Raw genomic sequence first — 27646 nt, 5'->3', positions numbered from 1 at the left:
ATTACTGAACCTTGCACAGAGAGCAACAGTGTTCCTTCAAAAGAAACAAATGGGCGCTATTAATACACTGGCACCAACACACGACAGCACTGATGCACCACTACACGTGTATGCACCCTCAACTGTCACACAAGCAGATCCTACTTATGCAAACACAAAGACCTGCTGTGTACACTCAAAAGAAACAACTGCAAGCTATTAATATCTTGGGGTGCATAGGATGCACACACACACACACACATATGGATGAACACATAAGGAGATTGATACTCCAGCTGCTCGGAAGCAGAGGGACAGAATGTGCCCAGCAGCTGTGGATTCCTATAAACGTAAGGACGGGGGAGGGACAGAGTAAGGACAGAGGGCTAGGTGGAAGGCAAAGGGAACTGCTGAAGGTGGCCAGCATTGTCGAGTTGCTGTCATATAGTCAATATTGTGTGTGCAAGTGGGTCTATTAACAAAAACCTGAGTGTAAACATTCTAAATTTAAATTCAGCCCAAGCTTGCATTCTTGCTATTTTATTGGAAACCATTAATATTTCATGCAACATTTTGTCTCGGAACTCCTCTTTCTGCTTCGCTACTCAACTCACCAGGCATAAAGCCTCTGCCTGCTACACAAGTGTTTATGTATATAGTAACAGTAACTAGCATTTAACCTGATGTGTGACATCCAGATTTAACTTCATCCAATATCACTGTGGAGTTCACCATAGCCCAACAACAAACAAAGCACATTTTAGCCACAGTGTGGATATAAATACTGCTGAAGCATATCTGTAACTCTCTCGAGCTGCAGAAAGAAGCCTGAGAAGCCATTCAACCAAAATAGCAGCTTCTGCTTGCCTAAATGAACCAAGAGGATGTTATGGTGCAGACTAACTTTAGAAACAGGAAGTCACTGTTTCTGTGTGTGTGTGTGTGTGTGTGTGTGTGTGTGTGTGTGTGTGTGTGTGTGTGTGTGTGTGTGTGTGTGTGTGTGTGTGTGTGTGTGTGTGTGTGTGTGTGTGTGTGTGTGTGTGTGTGTGTGTGTGTGTGTGTGTGTGTGTGTGTGTGTGTGTGTGTGTCTGCGCGCAGGTGTGTTTTTAGTGCGTGTGTGTCAGTGCTTAAGTGTGTTGCTGCAGAGGGCCCACAGAAAGAGGGTGATGGTTGTGAAACGAATATGCTATTACAGAAACCAGAAGTTTGTCTCCTGCCTATTTATAGAACCACGACGCTCAAAAGAGAGACAGAGACGCACGTATACAGATCTTATCAGCATTCACTTCTCCTTATTTTAAAAGGTTTCAGATTTGATCTTGTAAAAATATGCTTCTTGTGTTTTCTAAAACCGAACTGATAAATAACAGACTATGAAACATATTTATGCCCAGAAATACCTTTAAATGCACTACGAGTTTATAATGTGTCGTTGAAACTAGTGTGTGCTGTATGTGTCCTCTCTTTGTGAACTGTTGGTAATATGATCGGAAGCAATCAGGAGCTTTTGAAACCCTTCAGGGTTAGGTTAGAAGAAACCTTTACTGTTCAGTTAGCTCTTTGAATACACTGTGTGGTGACCAAGCTGGTTTTGTGTCCAGTCATGCAATGAGTCACACTGTAACTCTGCCTCAACCAGCAGCTGCAGTGTCAGTACCAAAACTCAGAACATATTTGTTTTGAAGTTTAGCATTCTCTTAAAATTCTATAGACTTACAGAAACTGTTCTAAATACAGAAGAGTCAGTTAGTGTCGAAAAGGTGTGGCAAATACACACACGCACACACACACACACACACACACACACACACACATTTTAGTGTCATGTTGAAAGTGAGAAGAAGTCAGTTGTGTACTGTATGGCATTTGCTGTTTTCTGTGTAAAAATGTACCACAGGTGTTTTTTCTGTTTAGATGAGAAGTAAGGCTGACTTCCTGATCATTTCCTTTCTCTCAGGGGAGCTGCCTTGTTTGGTGATTGTTGTTATGTGTGTGTGTGTGTGTGAGAGAGTGTTTGCAGATTATTTGAGTCCCCACCACCACCACCACCACGCTCCTGCTTCTCCACTGATTGTCTGATTTCCTTTGAAAACACACTGACATTCTTCTAGTAATACATGTAGCAGTGCTGCAACTGGTACTTCGTCTTGCACCTTTCACTTTTTATTACAGTAAAACAAAGCATCTGAAGCTTAAAACAACAAGCCCCATCAAGTTTAACGGTGTTGCATACTGTACATTAACACAGTCATGAACCAGCTGGATGGGAGACAAGCTCAAATATTTGTGTGTCTCACAGATTAGATTTTGTCTTACATGTCTCGACCTCCTGGAGTTGCTAGGCAAGGTAGGATTCCACCGATGCAGAAAAACTGCAGACTAAGAAGCATGTAAATTGTGGGCATGACTTTTAGAAGAGATATTTTCACCCTGTAATTCCAGTGTTTCTATCACGAGCTGTGCCAATAATTACACATTAGAATTTTAGCTGTCAGAAAAATGTGTTTTTATCTTTCTGGGGATTTTTTGTGTCACACTGACAATAAACATTGAAACACTAGACTGTCACAAATGAACAAATAGCATTATCATAAACCCTAAACTGGGCTGTCAAGCAGGACAGCAGAATTGGACCAGCTTGGCTTAAACTATATGATATTATCTGGAACTATAAACGTTTTTTTTTTATGTTTTACTGTGTTTTAAGTCTCATATAACATGTAGTAAGAAAAGCATGGGAGTGTTTCCCTTGTCACAGGAATTTTGTCAACTCAAAATACCTTCACAGACAAGATTATTTCTCTCTCTGAGTTAGTCTTGCCTTTGGGAATGAGAGCCAAACCACGCTGCCTGGCTCTGTACAACCTACTAGGCTCTGATAGTAGAGTAGTTCAGTAGGACTAGTTCACAGTCTGTATATAGAGCTTTGTTTGGGGCTGGTGTGTTCAAATGGTGCCATTTAGATCAATCTCTGTATCTCTGAGTTATGGAAGTGTTGCAGGCTGAATTAATGCCACACCATTTTTGCTGAAGCTGCTGTTAGTTTTAATAGTATAAATTGATGAGCGCTATGTTTTTGACTCTAGAAACAAAATCTAGTTACCATATTGGAATTTTTGAGCGTGTTTTATGAATGTAGTTGGTTTTATGACGCAGTCTTTAATTTGTTAACTGGATACTTCCCAAAGCAAATGAATTACTGCAGTGAAGTAAGACTTTCTAAGATTTGTGATGTGAGAGGCCGTGTTGTCACTGTAGAGTTGTCACTGTGTTGCAGTGATAGCCATAACAGTGTGATTCTACAGGATATGCCAGTAAAGGAACATCCACTTACAGGAATTATATGACTAATGTTGAGTAATATTTTGGGTTGCAGTCATTCAAGCGTACGGCTTCAGTAAATTTCCACATCCTTCTCTCCCTCCCACTGTCCCTCTACCCCAGAGGGAGCAAGGTGTCTCCTTCCATACTGTATCTGTCTCCACTTTTGTATCACTACCGAAACATTCCTCACCTTCTTTATTGGTTTCAGGTGTCAGTCACACTGACACGTGAAAACAGTATCAAGTTCTCTGTAAGCTGACATTTGCTTTTGTTTTGTTTTTGTGTTTTTGGTTGTTGTTTTTTTTTCCACAAAGCGTGGGAAAAAAATGAACGTTGATGTTTTCCCGCTAGCTTTTATTACTAGTTTTCCTGTTTGTTTTGTCTTTCATAGGCCATGCCATCAGACCTATATTTTTCCATGAATGTTCCAGGTTTTGTTATGTAACATTTCTGCATTAAAACAATTAGACATATGTTACATATTTGGTTGACTTGTGTTTTTCCATTATCACAAATGTTGCTCACATTGTTCAAACTCAGTGAAACCGTTGATTAAGTGTAACCATGTGTTTCACTTTGGTTGCCTATCAAAGGCTATCCATTACATTGTTTATACACTGATTGATTGATTTTTATTGAGAGCATTAGAAATACATGTGCATTTAGATTATTCAATGTGAAAACTAAGGTTGCTCTAAAACTAAGATATTTACAGTGGCCTTCAATGGCGTAAATAGATCAAATCTGTTTTCCACTCCCCTGCACCTGTGTTAAAACATCTGTCTTTCATTACCACACTGAAGCTTAGTTCAGTTGTCTCAGTCTTGCTAAATTTAGGTTTTTATTTCTTTCATTTTAGTAAATCCTGGAAGGGTGATGATAGATTGATATGCCTGACCCATATGCCATAACCACACTACGTTCTAATCCCTTCCCCATTTCTTTCACGATTTCTTTCTTTTATGCACCTCCAACCCAAGCATATGCCAACATCCCTGTCTTTTGCTTTCTTGAATGCAGTGTTGGACCATGGCCAGTTCACTTGAGATGGGAAGACTTGAATGAAATACATATGACTGTCAAAGTTCAAGTTGACATCCAGACATAAACCTATACTTAATAAACTGTGTGCACTGTTTACCATGTAAAACCCAAACAGTAAATGATTCCTTGACTGTTCTTGTGAATATCTGTTAAATACATATTTCTGCAGCAGACTCTTTGTGCTTTTAACTGTAAATCTAAGACATTTGCACCACTTTTCTTACTCTTCATCAATGATTGTGATCTATATATGACCAGCATGCAAGACATTGTAAAATAGTCACATATTAATGATAAGAAGGCTGCAGTCTATTCAGTAAGAAGCACTCCAGAGAGACAGTCTGATTGATTTTTTTTTTTCATGCCCTAAGTAAAAAGCCACATTGGACCCAGAAGTTCAGGCAATGTGACAAACTGATGTGTTCTTTTTTCTCTCTTTCTCCTTCTGTAGTGGATGTAATCATCAATAACCAGGCTTCACTGCCCGATAGTGGGAACCAGCCAATGGACTTAAGAGTGACCCACAGGTTGTTACATCCAGGCCCAGATACGGCCATGCTGGCCCCCCGTCCTCCCTTCTTCCTCGGACCCCTCACCAGTCAGCATTGCCCGCAGTTTCCCCAGCAGCACTTACAGGTGAGGCCAGACTGAGATGTCCGTCTCGTTAGTACGGATGGAATGGCAGCAACTGTGTGAATGAACAGTCATGATGGTTATGATATAGGGTGGAGTAATTGGATGAATGAACTGGCTATTACTGAAAGGGTAAATGTTCAGCTAACAGACCTAGTATTATAAAAATCTGACTTCCTTTAAGTATTGCCACATCAGGCTACATTAGCATTTTATTTGCGTGAGATACAATGAGTGTAAGACAGACAGACCTCGTGTCACATCAGCCACAAGAACTAGCCAGCTGCTTTCACCACAGACGCAATATTCAGCAGAAATGAGTAAGACGTAGATCAGTTTACTGCAAACAGACCAGCTTCTCAGCATTTAATTCTAATAGACAGTTATCACGGATCAGCTCATCGATGCTGCACTCTGAGTTCTAGCATATTATTCCCTTGCAGAGAGTTTCATTCAGTGCACAATCTTTTTCTTAATACTCATCTACATACAGATACCTACTTGTCTAAGACTGTGACTCTAGTAATGTGTGTGCCTTTTAAATTCTCACATGTGAACTCCACCCAGATCTGACTGGCCAGTGTTAATATTTCTTCATTTTTTTCTGTCTTAGTACAACATTGAACAGCGACCTCGAGAAATGGAGGAAGACGAAAGAGAAGAGCTGCAACAGCTGATACGAAAGAGTAAAAATGAGCAGAGTGAGTGAATTACTTCATGCTCTTATGTGTTTTTGTAAGTTCTGTGAAAGACCATAAGGTCGTTGACGTGCTCTTCGTCTGAGTCATAGCACACTGTATGTTTCAGTAAAAAGGAAGGGGATTTCCATCAGCCCTGTGATGTATTCTCAGATTCCAAGGAAATTTGTGCTCATATCAAACCAAAGCCCAACACATTTTTTTTGAGGAAACACTTGGTGCTGTTTTTATGTTTACCATGAAGAGGAAATGAAGAGTCCGTAGAGCAAAGTGACAGAAATCCTGGATCCCATTTCTGAAGTCACATGACTGCTTTTGGATACATACATAACTTACATTATCAGTCACACTGTTGGCTGTAGGTCTACGTGTTATGTTGCAAAGTCATTGGCTTTCTCATGATGTATCATATTGTCTGGCAGGTGCTGTAGCCAGTCCTTTGGTGAGGCAGAAACTTCGAGAACATATAATTATGAAAAGCCAACCTACCCATGACAGGGTCACTCCCAATCACAACAGTCCAGCATATGGGTAAGAGAGACATCAGTGATTGTAAGAACAAACACAGCACATGCTGTGCAAACACATAACTTTTTATTGTGGTAATACAGTTCGATGGATGAATTGAGAAAAGCTGTTTTATATTGCTCTCATGGCCTTATCCTATTGTGACTTTATTTAAACTAATACAATGCAATTCCAAGTACAACAATAGAGCTACTCACCCCATTCCTACCCATTTGTGAAGCAATCTATCCGGTATTGTTTTGGTTACCAAGGCTACCAATCCCAGACGTGCCCCCAAATCCTCAGGCTGCACCCTGTGACCAGCGTAAGGACATCCCCCTGCGAAGAACAGGTGAGACACCTCTACGACTGGGGTTCTCACCCTGAGGTTAAAGCTGTGAAGGTCACTGGTGATTTTCCATTTCAGATCTGTTCTTCTGTAATGTGCTTTGTGTAACCTGAGTTGGACTCCAAATCATCTTACTGCATAGCTCAGTGGAATATTCTGTTTAGTGTGATACTTTTCAGTGTCTCAGCAAACTATCATTATGTTACATATTCTGCACTGAAGAATGAGAGAGAGTGAGACAATGAGCATACACAGGAGTGTCTTTTCATTTGAGATGAAGGAATCTCATGAAGCATCAAGCCTGCAGGGTCAGAGAGAGGCTGAACAGCCGTAAAAACAACAGCAACAGTGAGACACAAAGACCAAAGCAGTTACATAACTTTAACTTAGGTATGTGTAAAATGAACTGTGTGAGAGTCTGGAGCAGGTCTCCTTCACTGTGTGAATGAGAGTGGGAGTGGTTCTGCCTTCCTGCACATTTCTGCGAGTACACCAGCCATTATTTATTTGCGTTGCCCTAGAACCCTTAGCACACACTCACACCCTCCAGTGCTTTTGTTGGCTCGGTGACAACACAAATTTTGCTTTTATCTGCTCTAAGCCACCCTCTGATTGATTACTTTGTTTGGGTTTATTGGAGACTGACCAATGTATACATGGAACTTTGTTATACTTTTGGCCAGAGTTTTGGTATTTGCATGATTCAGAATGTGTTTACTTGATTCTGTTGTGGAAATTTAGCATGTCATTACTGTGTATTTACTCCTGAGTAGTAGCTTTCTTGCTGATGTAAAAAACTTGTCAGAAAGTTTATCATCAAATTCTAGGAGTTTAAGAGCAATAGGTGTCTTTAGTTTTTAGGTGACCTCTGGCATAATTACATCACTGTCTTTGTATGTGTATGCATTTGTGTATGTGCGTCTTCACATATATGTTTGTTTATGTGCAGTCTCTGAGCCCACACTAAAGTGGAAGTTAAAGAAACTCATCACCACAAGGCCAAACCCACTGCAGCGTAAGATCAGTGCCCCTCCTGCTGTCAAGCACAGGACAGAAACTCTGGGTAGAGTATCTGCATTAAACTGAACTTCCTTTTAGCTATTTCAGGCTAATGTTGTTTTGGTGTACCATTTCCATTTCTGCTACTTTTCAACACAAAATACTTCAGCATGCTTTAGGAAGACACATCATCCAGTTTCAACCCATATCGTAACGCCTATTAACACAATTTATTTCATTTTATAATTTGTTATGGACAGCTGTTTTGTGTCATATTTAGCCGGTTCTCCATTCTGTCACCTAGACTCCTCCCCAAGCAGCAGCAGCAATCCAGCTTCTGGCTGCAGCTCCCCAAATGACAGCCACCATTCAGATAATGGATCCCTCCCATTGGCGCATGAGGTCGGCGTTTCTTTTCTTTACATCATAGCAATTTAACAGACTTTCTTTTCCACATTCAAATATAACGAGTGCACAGGTTAAGGTTTAGTGTCATGTACAAACCTACAAAATACAACACAGGGGACAAGTAGTGTCCCGTCTTCATGACACATCTGTTAAATCTTCTCAGTATGAATTCATATATTTCTAAGGAAATGTCTTTTTTAAGCACTAAAAAGATGTTGTTATACTTAGTGTATGAAGTATCACAAGGGTTATTTGGATGATTTTACATGTTATTTGGGCATTTATTGCAGTACAGTAATGCTTTCAAATACTTTAAACAAGGAGATTTGGGAAACTTTGATGACCCTTTGGACAAATATAATAATATTAATCTATTTTGTGTTCACTAGTCTTTTCTGATTAACAGTAGTAGGGGTTAAACACTCAAGATTCATGATAGCACCCTACTGAAATCACATTTATTGCCTGTGTGAAAGTTGATAAACTTATTGCTCTGTCCTTAGTTTCAGCATGAAGGAGAATTGTGTACATGTATGTCTTGATGTTTTTATGTTCATAATGGGTAATGTGATAATCTGTGTCTGATTATATGCACAGATGATTTGTATAATTAAAAATTATGCCTCATTCAGTCACAGAGGTTGCTGCTGAAGGATGGCAATTTAGCACATTTCACCTTGCCCCCCAACCCCACTGCGATGCCCAACATCACTGCTGGACTTCCTGCCCAGGTGAGCTGCAATGCATTGTAGGATTTATTTTACAATGAATATATTAATATTTAAATGTATGGTCATGCAACAAAAATATCAACAAGTTCTTTAACTCCTTCATTAATTCAATGGAGTCACTTCATCTCAATTCAAACTGTGAGTTTATGTGTATCTAAGACTAGGTGTCTACAAAGTGCCTGCATACTTAACCCCTAAAAGATATGTGTGATTTATATTTAGGCTTTCACTTCCCTCTTGTTCTCTGTGGTGCTTTCATATCTTGTGAATCAGTCTCGTAATTAACTCACTTGATGACACTGGTAACACATTTGTTGTGTAGTATCTCTGCATTTGAACAGTCCATTAAGCCCTCAATCCATGCATTAGCTCTCCATTTTGATAATTTATGTAAACTGCAACCATGATGAGGGATCCCTGCAGCATTTCTTATCATAATTTCTCTCCTCTTGCTCTCTCCTCTCTCCCCAGGCTGACTTGCGAGTAGCCAGGCCATTGGCAGTGTCGGCTCTGCATCAGGTCTTCTTGCCTCTGGAAGGAAGCAGTCCGGCCCTAACTCAGCGCCTGCAGCCTGTGCTCATACTGGAACCGCATACAGGGCTGGTGCGCCCCCAGCTTGTCTCGCGTGAGTTGTATGACTTATTGTTATTGCAGAAACAGAAATACCTTAACATCGACAAAACACATGCATTTGGACAAGAAACATGTATGTATATTTGAGTAATCTTACTAGTATTCGTATTCGTCAAGTCATGTCATCCATGCAGCATGTTTTTCATCTTATTTGTCAGGGGCAGATGCTTTGGGTTCATTGCAATACCCACATTTGCACCTACTTTTGTGAAGTATTTCTGGTTGGATGTTTATTACAGGTCCTTAAGACACAGTTGATTAATGAGGAAATTCCGGGACTTTTCATTTGCATGCTTCATGCTTCATAATGAAAAAATAAGCAAGACTGACCATACAGTAATACAGTTTGATTGGGGAAAAGCACACATTTACCAGCTTTATTTCAAACCTTATTTGTCATTGATATTTAATGGATGCTGTCAGTGTCAGATATACCAACATTCTAATAAAGAAAAAAGCCTTTTTTCATATTAAGTAGTTATTAACCACCTGTGCAAGCTTCATCATTACTGCGTAGTGCTGATTCCACAGTGTCATAAACTAAATGCTACTAATAGTGTTAGAAAAGTGCGCATCAGTGTCCGTTAGGTGTACTAATTGCCTTTTTAAAAAAAGTTCTCATGCTTAAGATCACGTTTGTGCTTATTCAGACCTTTGTTGTTCAACTTAGAGCCGTCTTTCTTTTGTTGCAGTACTGTACTGTTAAAGCTGAAGTGACTACAGGAGCAATGGTGTTCTGCTGACTTGCCAGCATTTCTTTGCCTGAATATCATAAATGGCACAAGGGCGCTCTCTGCTGAGCTTCTAGCAGTGTTGCTGTTTTACGAACAATCCATCCATCCATCCATTCTCTATACACCACTTAATCCTCATCAGGGTCACAGGGGGGTTGGCGCCTATCCCAGCAGACTTAGGGCAAAAGCAGGGGAGACCCTACAGGTCATCAGTCTACCGCAAGGCTACATGTAGAGATAAACAATCACACTCGCATCCATGAACAGTACAAAAATATGATATACTTGCAAACAACTTGGTGTGTTGTAACTACAAGCAACTGAGCTGAGCAGAACTTGTTGAAGTACAACAATGGTATATTTCAGATATGAATAATTGATCTTGTATTTAATGGCATAATTTAATCAGTTTTCTCTTTTTGCCTGTTTTCTTCTACATCAGTTTTGTTTCCCTTACACCCCAGAATTACTTTTCAATTTTTGTTTTACTTTTCTCCTCCCCTCTTGTTAGGAATTCTTTTTTGCTCATTTTTATCAGATTTATCTCCATCCCATCCACCCTTGTCAATCACATTTTTTTCTCTGTCTACCCTCTTCTTTGCTCACTGTTGTAACCTGTTCCTTTCTCTCATCTCTCTGCAGTTCATGGTTTGAGTTCTGTTCCTCTGCAGCAGCCTCACCTGTCCTCCCACTCTAGAAGAGATGGCCTAGTCACTTTGTCCTCCCACAAAACTGTGGAGCGAACACGCTCGGAGCCGCCACCCTACAGCCACTCACCCCTACCTCTGCATACCAGCCATCAGCTGCACCCCCAGCATCAGCTGCCTCAGCAATACTACAAGAGCGGCCTGGAAAGGTTCAAGCAGAATTCACACCTGAGCAAGGTAAGAGAAGGCAGGCATGGACACCAGCATGTTGCACAAAACAAACCGGTTAATTATGATACTGATACTAATGTTTTTCATTATACTAAATTTATGGAGTTGCTTGGATTTTCTTGGATTTCCTTTTCCAAAAAAATAAAGATTTGACTAAACATGTTGGGTTTTCAACCAACAGAAAGCAAATTTAGATCTTTTTCATCTGCATTTTAGCCACAGCACCAGTCACACAAGCCCATTAGATTTTCATCAACTCTTCAGCTAGTTGTGAATACAACATGCCTTTCTGAAGAAAGCCTTTAAGCATCTTCTGAAATTCAACAGATGTCCATATTGTTGACATTGTATTAGTTTGTTTTCAGGGGCTTCATACATGCCCACTGATGATGTCGATGTCTGGTCTTTCATGTGGATTCATCTGGTTCTCAATAAAGTGCCTATGATTTATTCAAGAATCGGAACATAACCAGTTCTCTGTTAGTGAAGAAGATATAATAGGAGTCATTGTTTATGTGCACAAATGCATATCAAAGAAAGTATTATCAACTTTAACACTTGTTTACTGTAAAACTACTGTCTTCTATTAGCCTACAAGCAAGTCCATTGAAAAACCTCGCCTGACACAGATTCCATCGGAGGACATGGATCTGGAGGAGACTGGATCAGGATCAGGTTCAGGGACGGGGTCTGTGTGTGGCTCAGAACCGGGCTCGGTGTGTGAGGATGGCTACCGTAGGAGACAGAGCACTGCCAGCACAGACTCAGTTTACGACACAGAGTCCACTACCTCCTCCCGGGAGAGCTTGATCGAACCTTCACATCCTTTCAGTCAGGTACTAATATAAAGTCACTGTCACATGTGCACACATATGCAGAGGTTGTCAGAGGGATGATATGTTACTGTTTGTCAAAAGAGAAAATGTTCTCAATGTTTTAGCTTCCTTAATTGTACTGGGAAAAAGTATTTGACACAGACTCTCTGCTAATCAGCTTAATTACTGACCTCAGTATGCATCCATTGACAGTACTGGGTATCAGTTTACAGGTTAGCAGATCATGATATGCCCACATATAGCTCTTGCAGTAATAGTAAGGGAAATGAAAATTTAAAAAATTGCGTTGCTAGTGTATTCACAACAGTCCACTTGATGGGACCATGATTGTGCCATCAGGGGGCGCTGTTGCTTTATTTATGCGGGTGAAAAAACTTGATTGGTACTGTATGCAATCTGGTAATGAGAGGTATTTGACTACTTCATGGTGGGTAGTTTTTACCATGCGCTGCTGTTGCTAAATACTTCCATTCTTATTGCCTGTTCTCCTCATCACCAACTGTTCTGGGAAACACAGAGGCAGGTGACCCTTCGACCAGGCCTCCAGCTGGATCCCCAGAGTGTGCCCACCTTAATTTGGCCCCACCAGCCACTGGTTCGGACCCAGTCCTCCCCAGCCTCCACCTCCCTGCCACCTACTTCAAATCCACCAACCTCTATAGCTTCCCTGTCACTGTCCAGCCCTGCTGCAGACATTCAGCTACGCTTCACCACTGGTGAGTGACACTTTTTAGATCAAGAACGTATGAAAATATTTTAGTTACAATTCATGTACAGCTGGATTGTAACAATGCTGAAGAGTGAAAATAAGGTTAGATAATATGTGTGTCTATGTGTCTGTGTGTCTAGGTCTAGTTTATGATGCTCAGATGCAGAAGCACCAGTGTATCTGTGGGGACAACAGTCGCCACCCTGAGCATGCAGGGAGAGTCCAGAGCATCTGGTCCAGACTGCATGAAAGAGGCTTAAGGAGCCAGTGTGAGGTATAATGCAGCAAATTACACACAACACTGGCAGATTCATACACCATGACATCATGAGCATATATATACATATAAATATATATGTACACACACAGAAACATGTGTGTTTATGTGTGATTGCAGCGCATCCGTACTAGAAAGGCCACCATAGAAGAGCTGCAGTCTGTCCATTCAGAAAAACATGTGCTATTGTTCGGAACCAACCCTCTCAACCGCCTAAAACTGGACAACCCCAAGCTTGCTGGTAAGATTAATAATGAGAAAAGCAAAAATAAAAAACATAATGACAATTCTGTAATAATACTAATAATTATTGTATTGTATTTATGACAGCTGAATGGCATTCGTTTTCTCCTGCAGGAATCCTGTCTCAACAGATTACTGTGATGCTACCATGTGGAGGGATTGGGGTGAGTACTACGTTCACATGCACGCACACACATCACAGACCCCTTTAAAACACAAGTCATGTGGCAATATTTTCACTTATCTAATTGCATTGCTGAACAGCAAACATTACATGGTTGATTATTCCTCATTGCACAATTAAGCTAATCATACTACAAATTGCTAATGTTATTGTTTTTGGCTGTGACAACTTGGAAATCTCAAAATCAAAGACTGTACAAAGGTGAGATGTAGGAGAAAGAGAAAGGAACATGCACGTAAAGACTTCAGCATTAGATTAGAAGGAGGGAATGGATGAGGGGAAACAAAAAATGAGGATACAGGAGAAGTAAAATGGGACCAAATATAAAAGTAGGACACTAGATTTGATTAAATTAAACAATGCACCATGAGGGAACAATGAAGGGGTAAGAGGGACAAAAAAAGCATTTCTCCTCTGAAATGGCAAAACACAGAAAATAATGCCCATAATAATTGTTTTGAAGCAGGAGGACAGGAGAGTAGAAGGGAGGAGGAAAAGCTGAAGGGGGTTGGGTGTCAGTTGATAAGAGGAGTGATCTGCCTGGATTTCCGGCCTTTGGCTTCTCTGGTGAAGAGGAGTGATTGGAACAAGATGGCAAAGTCATGGATAAAAGAAATTCCTCTGATTTCATTGTTCCACAGCAGCACACCACGAGATATAAGTTCTGAAAGAGAGAGTAAGCTAAATAGAAACATTGACAATAGATAGAGCAAAGTCATTGTCAACAGAAAAAAAGTACTTCGATGGTTGTTAGTGTTCACAGATGTTAACGGTCCACCGTCACGTGTTTTTTATTGTTTTCAAATATTCTACATGAATACACTACACTATAAGAATAATTATCTGATTAAAAAAAATCTAAAATGTAGTCAAAAGTAAAGTCAAGTCTGTTAGGCAGAAATGTCAGACTGAATATGCGTACCTTCAAACAATCAAGGCTAAGTATAGATTTGATGAGTCCACTCATTCAAACACAAGTCATTTTAATGGCATCTTCAAATAGCATATGTGGCTGACTTATCATTGTTTTACTGACAGGTAGATGATGATACAATCTGGAATGAACATCATACATCAACAGCTTCCCGTATTGCTGCAGGATGTGTCACAGACCTGGCCCTGAAGGTGGCACAAGGAGAGCTGAAGGTGTGTCTGTGTAACCTCTGTCTTGTGTTTTTTGTCAAGAACTTCAAAGCTGTGGTGTAACATGTTGTGAAGTAAACACTATAATATACACTATACTGTACTGACCAGCTAATGTCGATGGTATTAAATGTATCAGCAGCAATATGAAAACATAAATATTTAAAATCTGATGTTTGAGGTTGGAGTGTTATAAAAGCGGCAAGGTGTTGAGGTTGTTTTTTTTTTGTTCTCTCACAGAATGGCTTTGCAGTGGTGAGGCCCCCTGGACACCATGCAACCCATTCCTCCCCCCTGTAAGTATAGCAACACACACACACACACACACACACACACACACACACACACACACACACACACACACACACACACACACACACACACACACACACACACACACACACACAAATACCAGGAGCCAGGAGGCCTGCAAAGTGTTTCAAAGGATTTATTGCAGATCAGCTATACTTCTGAGCAGGAGAAAGAGAGAGAGAGAGAAGGCGTGCCTATGTCTCTTTGTCTTAATGTATGTGTGTGTCTGAGTTTGTGTGGTGTGTACTACCTGCCCGATGCCCCAGGCAAACTACCTCCTCTGCTCAGTTGCTTTTAAGCTTTCAAGACACAAAGCAAAGAACCTCAAAAGAGCCCGTGTGCATGTGTGCGTGCACTGTACATGTGTGTATTTGTGTGGATGTGCATACTTGTGTGCATGGATTTGTGTCAGTCTTTGATAGGAGGCATTAGCCAAGTAACCACATTCAGCTGGGACTGTGTGTGTGTGCTCAGCAGTGCTTGTCACTGGTTATTTATGGGATGATAATGACTTTTCTTGATGAGCAAAATTTGGACAGCATATAATATATACCATTCACTTCCACACACGTACACACACACACACACACACACACAAAGGCGCTCACACTTTACGACCCATGCTGACACTGCCGCTTCCAACATTCCTCCATTGTTTTTCATACATCAACACTTTTTTTGCATACTTTTATTGTAGACAGTGAGTGTTGAGGGATCTGCTGCACCAAGTTGTGAGTTCATTTCTCTGAAATCATCTCACACATCCTGCCAGCATTTCTCACTGTGTTATCATTTGGAATGTGGAGTGAATTTTATGATAAGCTTGGTTTTCTGTTTGTCACAAAATTTGTGGGTTCTGCATTTCTCTGGAGAACAGGATTTCAGACTCAGCATAATATTCTTAAATAAAAAGCCATTTTTGTTTTTCAGCAGAGGAAGGTGAAAAACAAAATAACTTGAAATGAGGGATTGTCATTTCTCAAATATTTGCTTTAAATATGTTTCCCTTTTGACCTGCACATGGCAGTCAAAGCTAACTGTCACAGCTTGGACTGAATAGCCACCGCATGACGCCAGATAACTGGAGACTTGTCTTAAAGGTTCCTAAGGTCCATATGGAGATTGTATGATATTAATTTGCTGAAGATGTCCTGATAAACACATGTGGCTGCCATTCTTCCTGTCTGTTTGTCCAAAGGGGCTTCTGTTTCTTCAACTCTGTGGCCATCGCTGCCAAGCAGCTCCAACACAAACTCAACGTCAGCAAGATCCTCATAGTGGACTGGGTAAGGACCCACCGCATGAACAGTACCACTGGCCCACACATGGACAGGAATAAACAGACAAAAACACAAATGCTTAGGTACACATATGTATCGTGGGTACAAACAAAGCCCCAGATGCAGAGCAGATCTGTACAGTAGCACTCCTATTTATCATTTAGTTCATTTAGACACTGTTACCTCTGGTATCCATGTGTGAGCTGAACTGTCACATATACTTAGAGTAGACACGAAGTCACACACTGTCACATAAGCGCTCACCTCCACATCCATGTGCAGATATTGATCCACAGCCAGCTGGTTGTCTCTGCTCAACATGTGTGTATGTGAGCCGGCAACATGTCTTTACACACTGCAGGAACTCTGGAATATTACTGCATCAAACAGTAATTATTACCTGATTTATCAAAAACCTTCGTATTAAAATGTGTTTGAGATTGACAGGGCCATGCTGATTTTACAGACCATGCTCACCAATAACAGAATAGTTGACACCAAGTCTTCCTTATTGAAGATTTTTGTTGCTTAAAATGAATATGTGAAGTCATCATGGTTTTAATTATATGAAATACCTGTATTGGTCCTTAACAGCTTTCTAAACTTGTTATCTTATAATTGTCCAGGATGTGCACCATGGCAATGGCACCCAGGAGGCCTTTTATAATGACCCGAGTGTGCTGTACATCTCTCTACATCGCTATGACGACGGCAACTTTTTTCCTGGTAGTGGACATCCGAGTGAGGTGTGTACAAAACAGTCCTTCACAGCAGTGCAGTGTTTTGCTGCTTTTGTTTGTGTTGTCATGGTGACATCTGGGTGTTTGTGTGGCCTTGCATGTACCTAGATTTTTGTGTAAACAACAGAATAGCACATCAGAAACCTTTTTACTTAGACAGTCTCTTTTTCTTTCTAGATTTCAGCTATTTTCTTAATGCTAATTTGACTGCCTGAGATACACAGTTCATAAAAATGCCACCCATGTCTCATGAAGATGAATATGTTGGCAGAATCATTTGGTAATAGTGTCATTCCAGTGGGGCACTTTGGAGCTCAAGAGCCTTGTGTTTAGCATTTACTTGTCAAAACAGGAAGAATAATTATAACAATAAATCTACGAGATAAAGCTCTGATGAGAACCTCAGTTTCATCATTATGTCTGACTTTCATGATTGCAGTCTGCACCACACAAGGAAGAATATGGACAGGCTACTATGTATTGCTATCTAGCAGTGTGAAGATTTAGGAGTACAGTATCTGACCAGTTGGAGATGTCACAGTTAAATCAAACATTTTAGTGAGGCAAATAGAATCTGAACTCTGTAATTTGAGCTGATACCAATATAAATCTGAACACCAAATTTCTAAAAGGTTTTAACTGAAGGTCTCTTTAATGTCATTTAGATTTTCTCTTATAGTAGTGATGTGCTCTCACCTTTATGTATATAATTTAAAGGTAAGTTTTGGACTTTGCATTATCATTGTTAGCAAGGTAAAATTTTCAAGTGCTGCAAATATGTTTATCCAGAGAACTCACCATGAACACATCTCATGGTGCTGTTGAGTATCTGCTGTAAGTTTGCTTCCATATTTCTAGTTTATTTGAGAAACTTCGGGGCTTTGAATGTCAGAACTTCACAACAGGATGTGTACGGTTGAATTGCATGCCTATGTTTGCGTACAGGAAATTGAGATGCCTATGAATGCTGCCTGTGGTCTTACCAGAAACCAAGTGTGATGACTATCCACAGTCATATGAACTGACCCCAACCCACGCTGGCATTCACCACCCATTCAATCCCACACATTCCCTCCTCTTATTTTCCCATCCTCCCCCACAATAATGAGGATAAAATAGTCAATGTTTTACCATAAAATCCCCTGATGAGGGACGGTACATAAAACGCTTTCTCGGCTTGGATGTGGCTTCGCCTTAAGTGGCCTCTCAACCTCTGTTGAGCAGTGTGGTAAACCTCTGGAGTCTCGCTGTCCCCCGTGTAGGTATAGAACACACCATGGGGTAGGGGTGTGATGTCATAGCCATCACAGAGAGTGCCGAGTACCTCACAGAAACCAGTGAAGGCCTAATCCAGCCCAGCAAGTCTCCAAACATGAAAGAGAAAGAAGTCAGAGAGGAGTGGAGGAGACTCGGAGCTATAGCAGGAATCGTGTGTGTGTACAGCTCCCTGTGTGTGTCCACGAGCACGTGCGTGTGCATGCGAGTACATTACCAGTTGGCAGAGGACAGGAGGCCTCATGTGTTTTTCGTTTGCCCTGTGAACATCCCGTCCACCGAGAGAAGAATGGAGACAGACGCTCTGCGATGCTCATCAGCATTCTTTCTCTTTCAAGCATCCTCTCACACCCATATGCACACACACACACACACACACACACACACACACACACACACACACACACACACACAAAGGAAATTACCACGTGTTGTTGCCAAGAGCGTGTCAATCAACCTCCTCAATCTCCCCTCAAACTGACACATTGACTGATGGTGAAGGGCTCAGAGAACAGCTAAATGGTTGCTAGCAGGACTACAAAGGGAGAGGCAGGAATCCTTAAACCTTCTTTCCAAGACTCGGGCCTCAGTTCACTCTCTGCCCTAAATGTGTGAGGTCAAACTGAGAGGAGCTTCATCGAATCTGCCTGGCATTATGGATTACACGCCAACCTCAATACAACTAAGAAATCCACTAAAATCATTTACAACATGTGAAGACTAATATAGAGTGGTATACCATTTATGTTTTATTTGACATGTCATATATACCAGACCTATTATACTACCTTATACAGAGCACACAGTATACAGTCATTCCAGTTTTCACTATATAAATACACTTTACAGCTTACACTATGTCATTGTTATGCATTGTTTTTTATATATCGCACTGCAGTTTCCAAATGAAAAATACTTCCTTGCCTAAAGCTTGGGAACCATGAACGGGTGTAACTCTGTTGTGGCTCAGAGTGATTTATAAGGCCATTTGACAAATTGTATCAAAATCAAAATGGAGGGACAGGGGTGTTGAATTAACAGCCATCCGTCTTTCATTTAGGAATCATAATCACTCCCTGGTGTTGCTTAAAGAGATGCAGCCACTTTTCCTTGGTTGCTGCAATGCAAAGTTTTGCAACAGCACGGCTGATTTTGTGAACATTTGACACAAGTTCGTCATCATCGCACAGTTTCTCAACTTTCACTGGGACTCATTAACTTTGTTGACATTCGCTGAAAGTCTTTCTGTCTTACTCTTTCTTTCTCTGTCCAGGTGGGTGCAGGTGCAGGCGAGGGCTTCAATGTGAATGTAGGATGGACAGGAGGTTTGAACCCTCCAATGGGTGATGCAGAATACCTGGCTGCATTCAGGTAAACAAGAAGTTGTGTCTTTTAGCCACATCATATTTCTTTCAATGCTGTTGTGCTCAGCCATTCAAAATCTAAAATTGAAGGTGTATGGTGGTGTTTCAGCGTGTTCATGGCTGTTCTTTATAAATTTGTTATATTTGCATACATTACTTCTGACCATAGTTTTCATATTGCTGAGCCACCATACATTTGAGTTTTGCATCTTTGCAAAAATAAAAAGGTCAACTCAAACAAACTTGAGATACTGTAAGTATTCCTCCCCTTGAGAACGTTTTATTGGTATTTCATATTGCAATTCATACACTGATGTTTAGGTTGCAGACTCAGGAGGCACGTATGTTCTTGATGAATAAAATACAAAGCGCACAAATTTCCTCCGACTTTATGCTGGTGGTCATATCAGCCAGCACCAGTATACACAACAGCTGTGCAAGCAGCGCTTTTGCCATTCAGAATCCTCCATGCTTCATGCAAAGATCTCTGATTCTCAGGTTGATCATTCCCAGATCCACTATACAGGTAGAGCACAGTCTGTTCAAATCACGGTATCACCGTACGTGTGTTATATATAAATCTGTGTTCCTGACGTTGTTGAGAGTAAATATAGTCTGTGTGAAATAGGATGAATATTAATACGATTTTTGATCATTTATCAGTAATAAGACATTTGCAAAAACTCAGCGCTGAGTTAAATGCTAAGTTATAATTCAATGTGTTACCCAGACACACCTTTGCTCTCACCACACTTTTCATTTCATTCAGGCTATTTTTCCTGAATGAATATGGTTTGGTTCTGCACTCCACTGTAATGAACTCAGAATGTTTCTGTCAGCAACACTGGCTCGCCACCAGATGATTAAACAGTATGTGAGCTCTACATGGTGCTGCATGCAGCAGACGCAGTGGGTGGGCCTCTCGTCAAAGGAAAGATGCTAATGAGCTAACCCATACTGGTAAAATCCATAGACCCAATAGGCAAGCTCGGAAACACTAAGTCCAGTGTTTACTGGAGCCTTGGATGCTAATTAAGAGACAACTGGTCCCTTCCTGAGCGGGCGTCTGGTTTTGGTATTTTTCATCCAGTTTGGGAAATGGTGTTTTCATGTGTACGACTTCCTCAGTTCATCACAGTATAGAACTGCACTGTATTGTGCGCTACTCATAGAAACTTTTATCAAATCAGAGGTCTGTATAGAGGGAGTGTCCTGGTCTACAGTGGTTTCAGGCACATGCTGTGTATCTGCAACGTCCGGGATGCAAATCTAGGCAAAGACCTTTGTCACATGTCATCATGGGCGGACCAGAATTCCTCAGTGATTAAAATTGGTTTGGGTTGGAAAGAAAAGAAAAAAAAAAGAGAAATGACAGAAACAAACAAAATGCGTTATAGTTGAATAATTTTTCAGTGAGCTTTGCCACCATTCTGCAAATTAACTGGTGCAAATAAATGCATAACTCACTGTACAGACAAAATTTAATGCATCATGAATTCATGTTTATGCAATTAAGTCTATATAGGCCGGTGCCAGTTCTGTAATTCAATTTGAATACTTGATTTAGACGACCGGGTGTTCCAGACTCAGTGTGTTTCTCTTCGGGATGGAACAGAAAACTAGCCAGAGTGTGGTTGTTGATGATGTGTGTGTCTGTTTTTGGGTGTGTATTAGTGACAGGGGAAATATTGTGGTTTAAGAGCGGTGGTGGAACTCTAGTACAATCAGGAGGGAGCTCAGCTGCACTGAGATTAAGTGTCATGACGTGTGTGTATGTGTGGAGGATTACTAAGGTGGTCACAATTTAAGGTCAGTCTAATCACCGGTAGCACAGCGCACACGTAACTTCCTCTTTGTAAGGAAGAGCGTGCATTTGCAGGTATTTTGGACTGTGCATTGAACGCCTGCAAATGCACATATTTCCTTGTGCATTTCCAAGTGGCTACTGACGAATGATGAACTATGGAGGAGAATACAGCAGAAAAGAGGAGAAGAAGTGGGGGGTGCATTGTTAGGGAATCCAAAGGCGGCGTAATTAGGCCCAATGGATCCCAGATGGCTGGCTGTCAGTGACGTGAGAAGAGGGACGAGCTCCTAATAGGAACCAGACGCACACAAACGCCTTTGAACTGCCGCTGAGAGAGAGAGAGGGAGAGAGAGAATGAGTGAGAGAGAATCAAACGCGGCATGGGCCGTGCGCTCTTGCTAAATAACTGGCAGCGGGAGACAAGAGGAAATAAGAAGGAGAGCATAGAAGCGGGGAAAGTGGTCTCCCTTGAGCAGAGTGTACAGTATGTGGACATCTCAGCCCAGATATGCCAAAAGGTCTCAGTTGTATCTGTTTATGTCACTTATGAAAACCTTTTCAATGTTTTCCACCTGTCTAAAGTTGTGAGGCTTTTATTATTACATTGAAATATCGAGGAAAGCTTTGCAGAACTCTGCTCCTTCTTTTTTCAGCAGGGCTCTGTTTCACATTTAAACAGTTGCACACATTCACACCTGCGAGGTGCCCCACCTTCTGGTGTTGGCTGCTTACCAGGAGTGGATCGAGAACAGAGATCAAGCACTTGGAACATTGCCTTTGATAATTCCTCTTTTCATCATTTTCAAATGGAGGGAGTTTACAATTAAATAAATGTTTGCAGCTAACAGTCCAGAAAAAAGTCCTACATTATGTGAATGATGTAGCTGAAAATCAATCACCTCAACTACGCTTGTTTTGTTTTTTGCAGGCAACTAAATTATTACTCTTGTTCAGACTGCTCTGATGTTAATTCAATCGCACAGAGATTTCCCTTCTCACATTATTATACTCGCTCTTCCTAGTCCTCATTTTCTCACAAATCATGAACACTTGGTGAAAACACGACCTCTTAAATATGATAATTTCAGCTAAGGGGATGAATGAGTGTAACTTGGTTTACAGCGCTGTGTTTCCTGTCTTCGTCCTCAGAGCTGTGGTGATGCCTATTGCCCACAAGTTCTCCCCTGATGTGGTGCTGGTGTCAGCTGGCTTTGATGCCGTAGAAGGACATTCGTCACCGCTGGGAGGCTACAAGGTCACAGCCAAGTGTAAGGCTCACATGCAGCAAACCTTAACATACTTTTGCACACACGCGTACATGAGTGAGTTGTGCTCCCTTAAACTTTAATGATTCTTCTGGTGTTAACAAAGTATCTCATTTTCTGATTGATATCTGTCTTATATGAACCTGCTTCGTCTTCACTTTTGAAATATGAACTTTTCCAGTATTTGCTGCTTTTTTTCTTTGTGTTTTAATGGACAATAGAAATAGATACTAAGAAAGCTTGTGCCAATAAATCATAAAGCTCCATTATTGCTTACAGACTATTTTCAGATGGATAAAAGCTCTTTCATAGCTGAACAGTCTTAGTATTGATAAGAATCACTACATCTTGAGTGCAGCTTTGTAGAGAAAATACGTTTGGTTGTGTACACAGTTGAGAATTTTTGTTTGTTTCCAATAAACATTTTTTTGATTTTTAAATAAGACTCAGCTTCATACATCCTATGAGAACAGACATAATTAGAACTGAAATGCACCTACAAGTAAGGAGTCAGCAGTCCAAATAGTGATGTGAAACCAGCATGTAAACATTCACAGTAATTTTGTGAGTCACACACTGACGTGGAACGTGTGGCTAACTTTCAGCAGCACTGAAGGAATCCTTAGTCTTCATTAACCCTGATCAATCGAGAAATCCCCGACAAATCAATTCCTGGCTCAGCGTCTGTCTGCTTTGTTTATGTTTTTGTTCTCCACCAGGTTTTGGCTTCTTGACCCGTCAGCTGATGTCACTAGCAGGGGGTCGTGTGGTTCTGGCTCTGGAGGGGGGACACGACCTCAAAGCCATCTGTGATGCCTCTGAAGCCTGTGTCAGCGCCTTGCTGGGCATGGAGGTGAGATGTGTTTCTACACACGTATGTGTGTCTTTTCCAGGGATTACACAGTATGTTCATCCTCTAATCACTGATTCTGTCCCAGGTGGAGCCTCTGTCCCAGTCAGTGTTGGACCAGAAGCCTTGTGAGAATGCAGTGCGTTCTCTGCAGAGAGTCATCCAGGTTCAAGGTGAGAACACAACACAGCATGTAACATCAGCAGCGTGTCATTCAGAGGCTTTGCAGCACTGTGGAAAATACGTACAGGCTCATTTTAATTGTTTCCTGTTGTATTGTGTCTTGGGAGCATCAACAAAGAAACTCAGAGCAACTAGTAAATCGACTAGTAAGACATTATACACATCCTGTTTTGCTCGTGATTTACAAATGTTGGAAAGTTTTCACTGCCTTTATTGTTCTTAGTTGCCATTTTTCTCTAACTAACTTGTAACTGCACAATCTACTCTCCATTGTCTGTCTCAGGTGCCTCCTATATCTCTCTCATGTTGAAAAGGATTCACAGAACATGCAATATAAAAATAAAATTCCTTCAGCTGGTTTGATGCAGTAATGATTGTATTAGCCAAGTTTATAATGCTCCTGGTTTTAGCTGATACATGATTTTATATGAAGATGGAACCAAAGAAATACCCATGCCACTGTTGCAACAGTCCTAATCATACCACCATGTTTACTGTTTTAGAAATGAGAGGATTTCAAGTCAACTGCATTTTTATCAATGTAGGCCGACTGTTAGTGGCCTATGTTGCTTCTTCGCAGTCTGCACTGCAACAACAACCTCTTTCCTTAGAACCTCCAAGGAGGGAGACAACAGCGGAAGGACAGTAACACTGGATTACAGTGATTTTATTATTTTTTTTATTTATGTATCATGAAATCTCAATGACTTCTGTCACTGTTTTACACACAAATATATTTTTGTTTAATTCTAAAAATAGATTGAAATTTGTCCAGTTACAGAAACTTTTTCATTGCGTTGCACTTCTGTACTTCAATGATTACATCAGATAAAATTACCAGAAAATGAGTTTCCTCTCTATTTCTTCAAGGTGGGCGGCATGTCGTATTTGAATTTCCATCCTCTGTAACTCTTTTTTTCTACATTTAGCACCCTCCTCCCCGATTGCTGCTGCTCTCTGACCACCTCTCCTCCTTTACATCCCTGTCTCCCATCCCTCCCTCCAGCCGTCCCACACACAGACAGACAGACAGACACACACACACACCCACACACTCGCACACACACACGCACACGGCCGCCCTGGCTCCAATTATCTTCAAACACTTCTCTGGCACACGACCTTCGCAACATCCCCTCCTGATTGCACACAAATGTTATCCCAACCAAATTAGATTAATTAAAAATATTTGAATAGCCACAAGAATGTTAAGCCCATAATTTAGGCCCGGGGTGAAATATATGTGAGTTGCATACATAGCCAGAACACACACGCTCATAGATGAGCACATTCACAAACACTGATTGATTTTTTTTCTTCCTCTGTGTGACACAGAACTGGAGGCCTAGAGAGAACAGACCAAATCTGAGTTTACATTTCTGAAATTATCAACAAGGATATTTAGACCACGGGCTGTTTATGTCACAGTCGTTGCTTATGTTCAGATCAAACGGCCACAACTAGAGGATCAAACACCAAGTACTGCTTTTTAATAATGCAGGCACTTTCCCTCAAGGAGCCATCCAGCATAAAAACAGCACTGAAATACCATCAGCTGAGGCCGTTAATCTTTTTCTCTCTCCTGTCTCCTTCCTCTCCTTCTTTTGCTTCCTTCAGGTGAGTACTGGCAGAGCGTGAAGGATTCGGCCGCCACATTGGATCTGTCCTACCTGCAGGCCCAGAGGCGAAGACTGAGGCGAGACTCAGACAGCGAGGCCGTCAGCGCAATCGCCTCCCTGTCAATGGGAACCCTCACGTCTGACAGGTTTGGACCAAATCAGATATTCTGCTTTAGCACCACTACAATATTGTATTGAATGTTTCACCAAGTCTTTCTCTTGTCTGTGAAGGAAACATCCTGAAAAACTCAAGGAGAAAGGCGATTCTCTCTGAAGAACTGAAGAAAGAGTCTTCTGATGGTTGCCTTCAACCACATCTCAGTGGAAACACACACATAAACACGCAAACTATGTATCTGGATGATCACTGGAAGCAGATGTCACCTCACAGAAACTCCACCTGTGTTACTACTGGCTGCAGTCTGACCACTCTGATTCAAACACACACTGAGGAACAGCGTTCATCTGGGCCACATTCATATTCTTATGAGGCTTCAGCAGACTTTTCTTGAAGGGGACGTCACTCAGTGAACTAAAAGTTAGAAAAAGACACCCAAAAGCAGATTGATGAAGGATCCTCAATCTTTTTGTAGTATTAGGAGAATCATGACGTAGCATAAACCAACTTGAGAAATCACATCTCTGTGATTTTACACTTTGTAAATATCTCCAGGAGGACCACTCGGACTGCTGTAGCCTTGAAGGAGGGGTCAAGGTCACCTCGGCTCACTGGAGCTCAGAGCTGAAGCAGTGGAGCAGGTGAAGGAAGGCAGACGTGTCCTCTGCACTCAATACGATGATGTCATTTGTCTGCTTGTGACAAAGATCCAATGAAGGAAAAGATCGGAGTTTGTCCGATCATCTTGCACTGCACTGTCCTGCAATGTAAACTAGACGAGAGGGAGGAGATGCATGTTGACAATCAAACATCTTGTTTGTTCATGTGTTTAGTTTATTTGACTATTCATTCATTTGACTTATGGCACACATTTCTGTGGATGTCAGCATGAGATGTTTTTGAAAAGAATCCATTTATCCAGAGTGAAGCTACAATGAAGTCTGAGATACATATGTTTCATATTGTTCTGTATGTCCGCATATTTTCTTAAATCTTTTTTTTTTCTTTCTTGGCCTGTCAGGCGAGCACATGCAGCAGGACCTTTGATCGCTGCAGTTATTGTTGTTGCTCCCCGACAGATACAAAAAGACACGACGAAATGCTTCGATATGTAGGCACGCTGTAGTTTGTATCAGTGGCATTAGTCACAAGGAAGAGCTAATACCTCCAGTCACCGGGGCATCAGTATCAGGGCAGAAAGTAATTACTCTGAAATGTTCCTAAAGAATATTCTTGTTCCTACGCATCAGGAATCACCCATGATGCCTCAGTGCAGTGTGACCACTCTTTGATTGATTGTATGTGTGACAATGCAGATCACACTTTGATATTTTGGATGAAACTCGCATCCAAAGACTTTACGACAATCACGCAGACACAAAGTGCACTTACTCTGCCCTCAGAAACGAGGGTCTGATTGATTTGGGTGTCGATATCTAAACGTTGTTGTGAAGTGGACCAGTGTTTGTACCTGTGGATGAGCATTCCTGCTGTATTTGTTCAGTCTTTTTTGTAACTATTTTTTTTTCTTAGAACAAAGACAATCTGACCTGTCCTCTGTTCATCATTTACGTAGCGCCGGTCTGTTTACTGTCAGCGTCGGGGATGTTTTGCTCCCTGGACCAAACAATAGCATTTTAGTAGTTAGGGTAGAGCAATAACACTGAGATAGTTGAATATCCACACAGTGCAATTGGACACAGGTTAAGCGCAACCAAAGCTTATGAGAACAATGTGCTGTCCCTGGACTGGCATGGCCTAAAGAACTTCAAAGACTTTGAAGAGTTTGCGAATGTTTCTTTTCTTCTATCCAAACAGTCAAAAAAAAGCAGCAAAGGCGCAGGACAGATATATAAACAAATTCATTTGACATGACTTCTATTTATACATTCAGATTCTGTGTCTTTGAAGTGCTCTTTGCGTGTCGAACACAATTATGACGGTGCTAATACAATATGTCTGCCTTTTTTTTTCTTGTTTGATTCTTTCTTTATGTAGCGTTGTGTATGCAACTCAAAACCTGTTTAATATTTGTTAATGAAAATGTGAAAAGAAATGGCAGTGTGAGAGCGGACAGAGGAACAGAGGAGTGTAGCTTTGAAGAGTTTTACAAGAACATTCGTAACAATGACCTGACGTGTCTTATCTTTTTTTGTCTTAATGCAAATGATTTATTTTTATATTCGATCTCAAAAATGAACCCTGTGCGTACTTAGAGACCAAATTATCAGTTGATTGTCACGCTGACCAACCTGTGTGAAGGTAGCCTTAACAAACTGGAGCTTAATTAAAGCTGCAGGCCGAGTCCAGGTTCATCATAACTGACTGTGTGATGTTGTTTCTGTACAGTGTACATGGAAACTTTAGTTTGTTTGTTTTTTGTCTTGCCTTTTGACTTTTCTATTTCCCAAAAAAAGTTCTTAATAAAGGCAAATATACATCTGAATGAAAAGATCTTTCGTTTATGTCTGACTGTTTTGGGACATCTAACGCAGAACGTTTTGTTGTTTGATTATGAAAATGT

The 27646-nt window shown here is 41.0% G+C and overlaps 1 protein-coding gene across 2 annotated transcripts in view; it reads left to right on the top strand.

Annotated features, from left to right (window-relative positions):
* Positions 1–27576, top strand: part of LOC110956135 (histone deacetylase 7-like) — a 43712-nt gene extending 16136 nt beyond the window's left edge. For both annotated transcript variants that reach the window (XM_051948618.1, XM_051948619.1), the window contains exons 2-25: positions 4799–4983; positions 5594–5681; positions 6101–6209; positions 6458–6537; positions 7484–7597; positions 7838–7935; positions 8574–8672; positions 9144–9297; positions 10682–10923; positions 11508–11753; positions 12271–12469; positions 12603–12736; positions 12860–12980; positions 13097–13146; positions 14205–14312; positions 14550–14605; positions 15820–15907; positions 16528–16647; positions 19190–19287; positions 22237–22355; positions 23072–23205; positions 23291–23375; positions 25003–25150; positions 25236–27576. In XM_051948618.1, the coding sequence (XP_051804578.1) occupies positions 4799–4983; positions 5594–5681; positions 6101–6209; positions 6458–6537; positions 7484–7597; positions 7838–7935; positions 8574–8672; positions 9144–9297; positions 10682–10923; positions 11508–11753; positions 12271–12469; positions 12603–12736; positions 12860–12980; positions 13097–13146; positions 14205–14312; positions 14550–14605; positions 15820–15907; positions 16528–16647; positions 19190–19287; positions 22237–22355; positions 23072–23205; positions 23291–23375; positions 25003–25150; positions 25236–25278 (2918 nt within the window). In that variant the 3' untranslated portion in view covers positions 25279–27576. The remainder of the gene's footprint in view (positions 1–4798; positions 4984–5593; positions 5682–6100; positions 6210–6457; positions 6538–7483; positions 7598–7837; positions 7936–8573; positions 8673–9143; positions 9298–10681; positions 10924–11507; positions 11754–12270; positions 12470–12602; positions 12737–12859; positions 12981–13096; positions 13147–14204; positions 14313–14549; positions 14606–15819; positions 15908–16527; positions 16648–19189; positions 19288–22236; positions 22356–23071; positions 23206–23290; positions 23376–25002; positions 25151–25235) is intronic.
* The last annotated feature ends 70 nt before the right edge of the window (positions 27577–27646 follow it).

This window comes from Acanthochromis polyacanthus, chromosome 5 (assembly GCF_021347895.1).
Source record: "Acanthochromis polyacanthus isolate Apoly-LR-REF ecotype Palm Island chromosome 5, KAUST_Apoly_ChrSc, whole genome shotgun sequence".
Taxonomy (NCBI): domain Eukaryota; kingdom Metazoa; phylum Chordata; class Actinopteri; family Pomacentridae; genus Acanthochromis; species Acanthochromis polyacanthus.
This window is presented reverse-complemented; position numbering and strand designations above follow the sequence as displayed.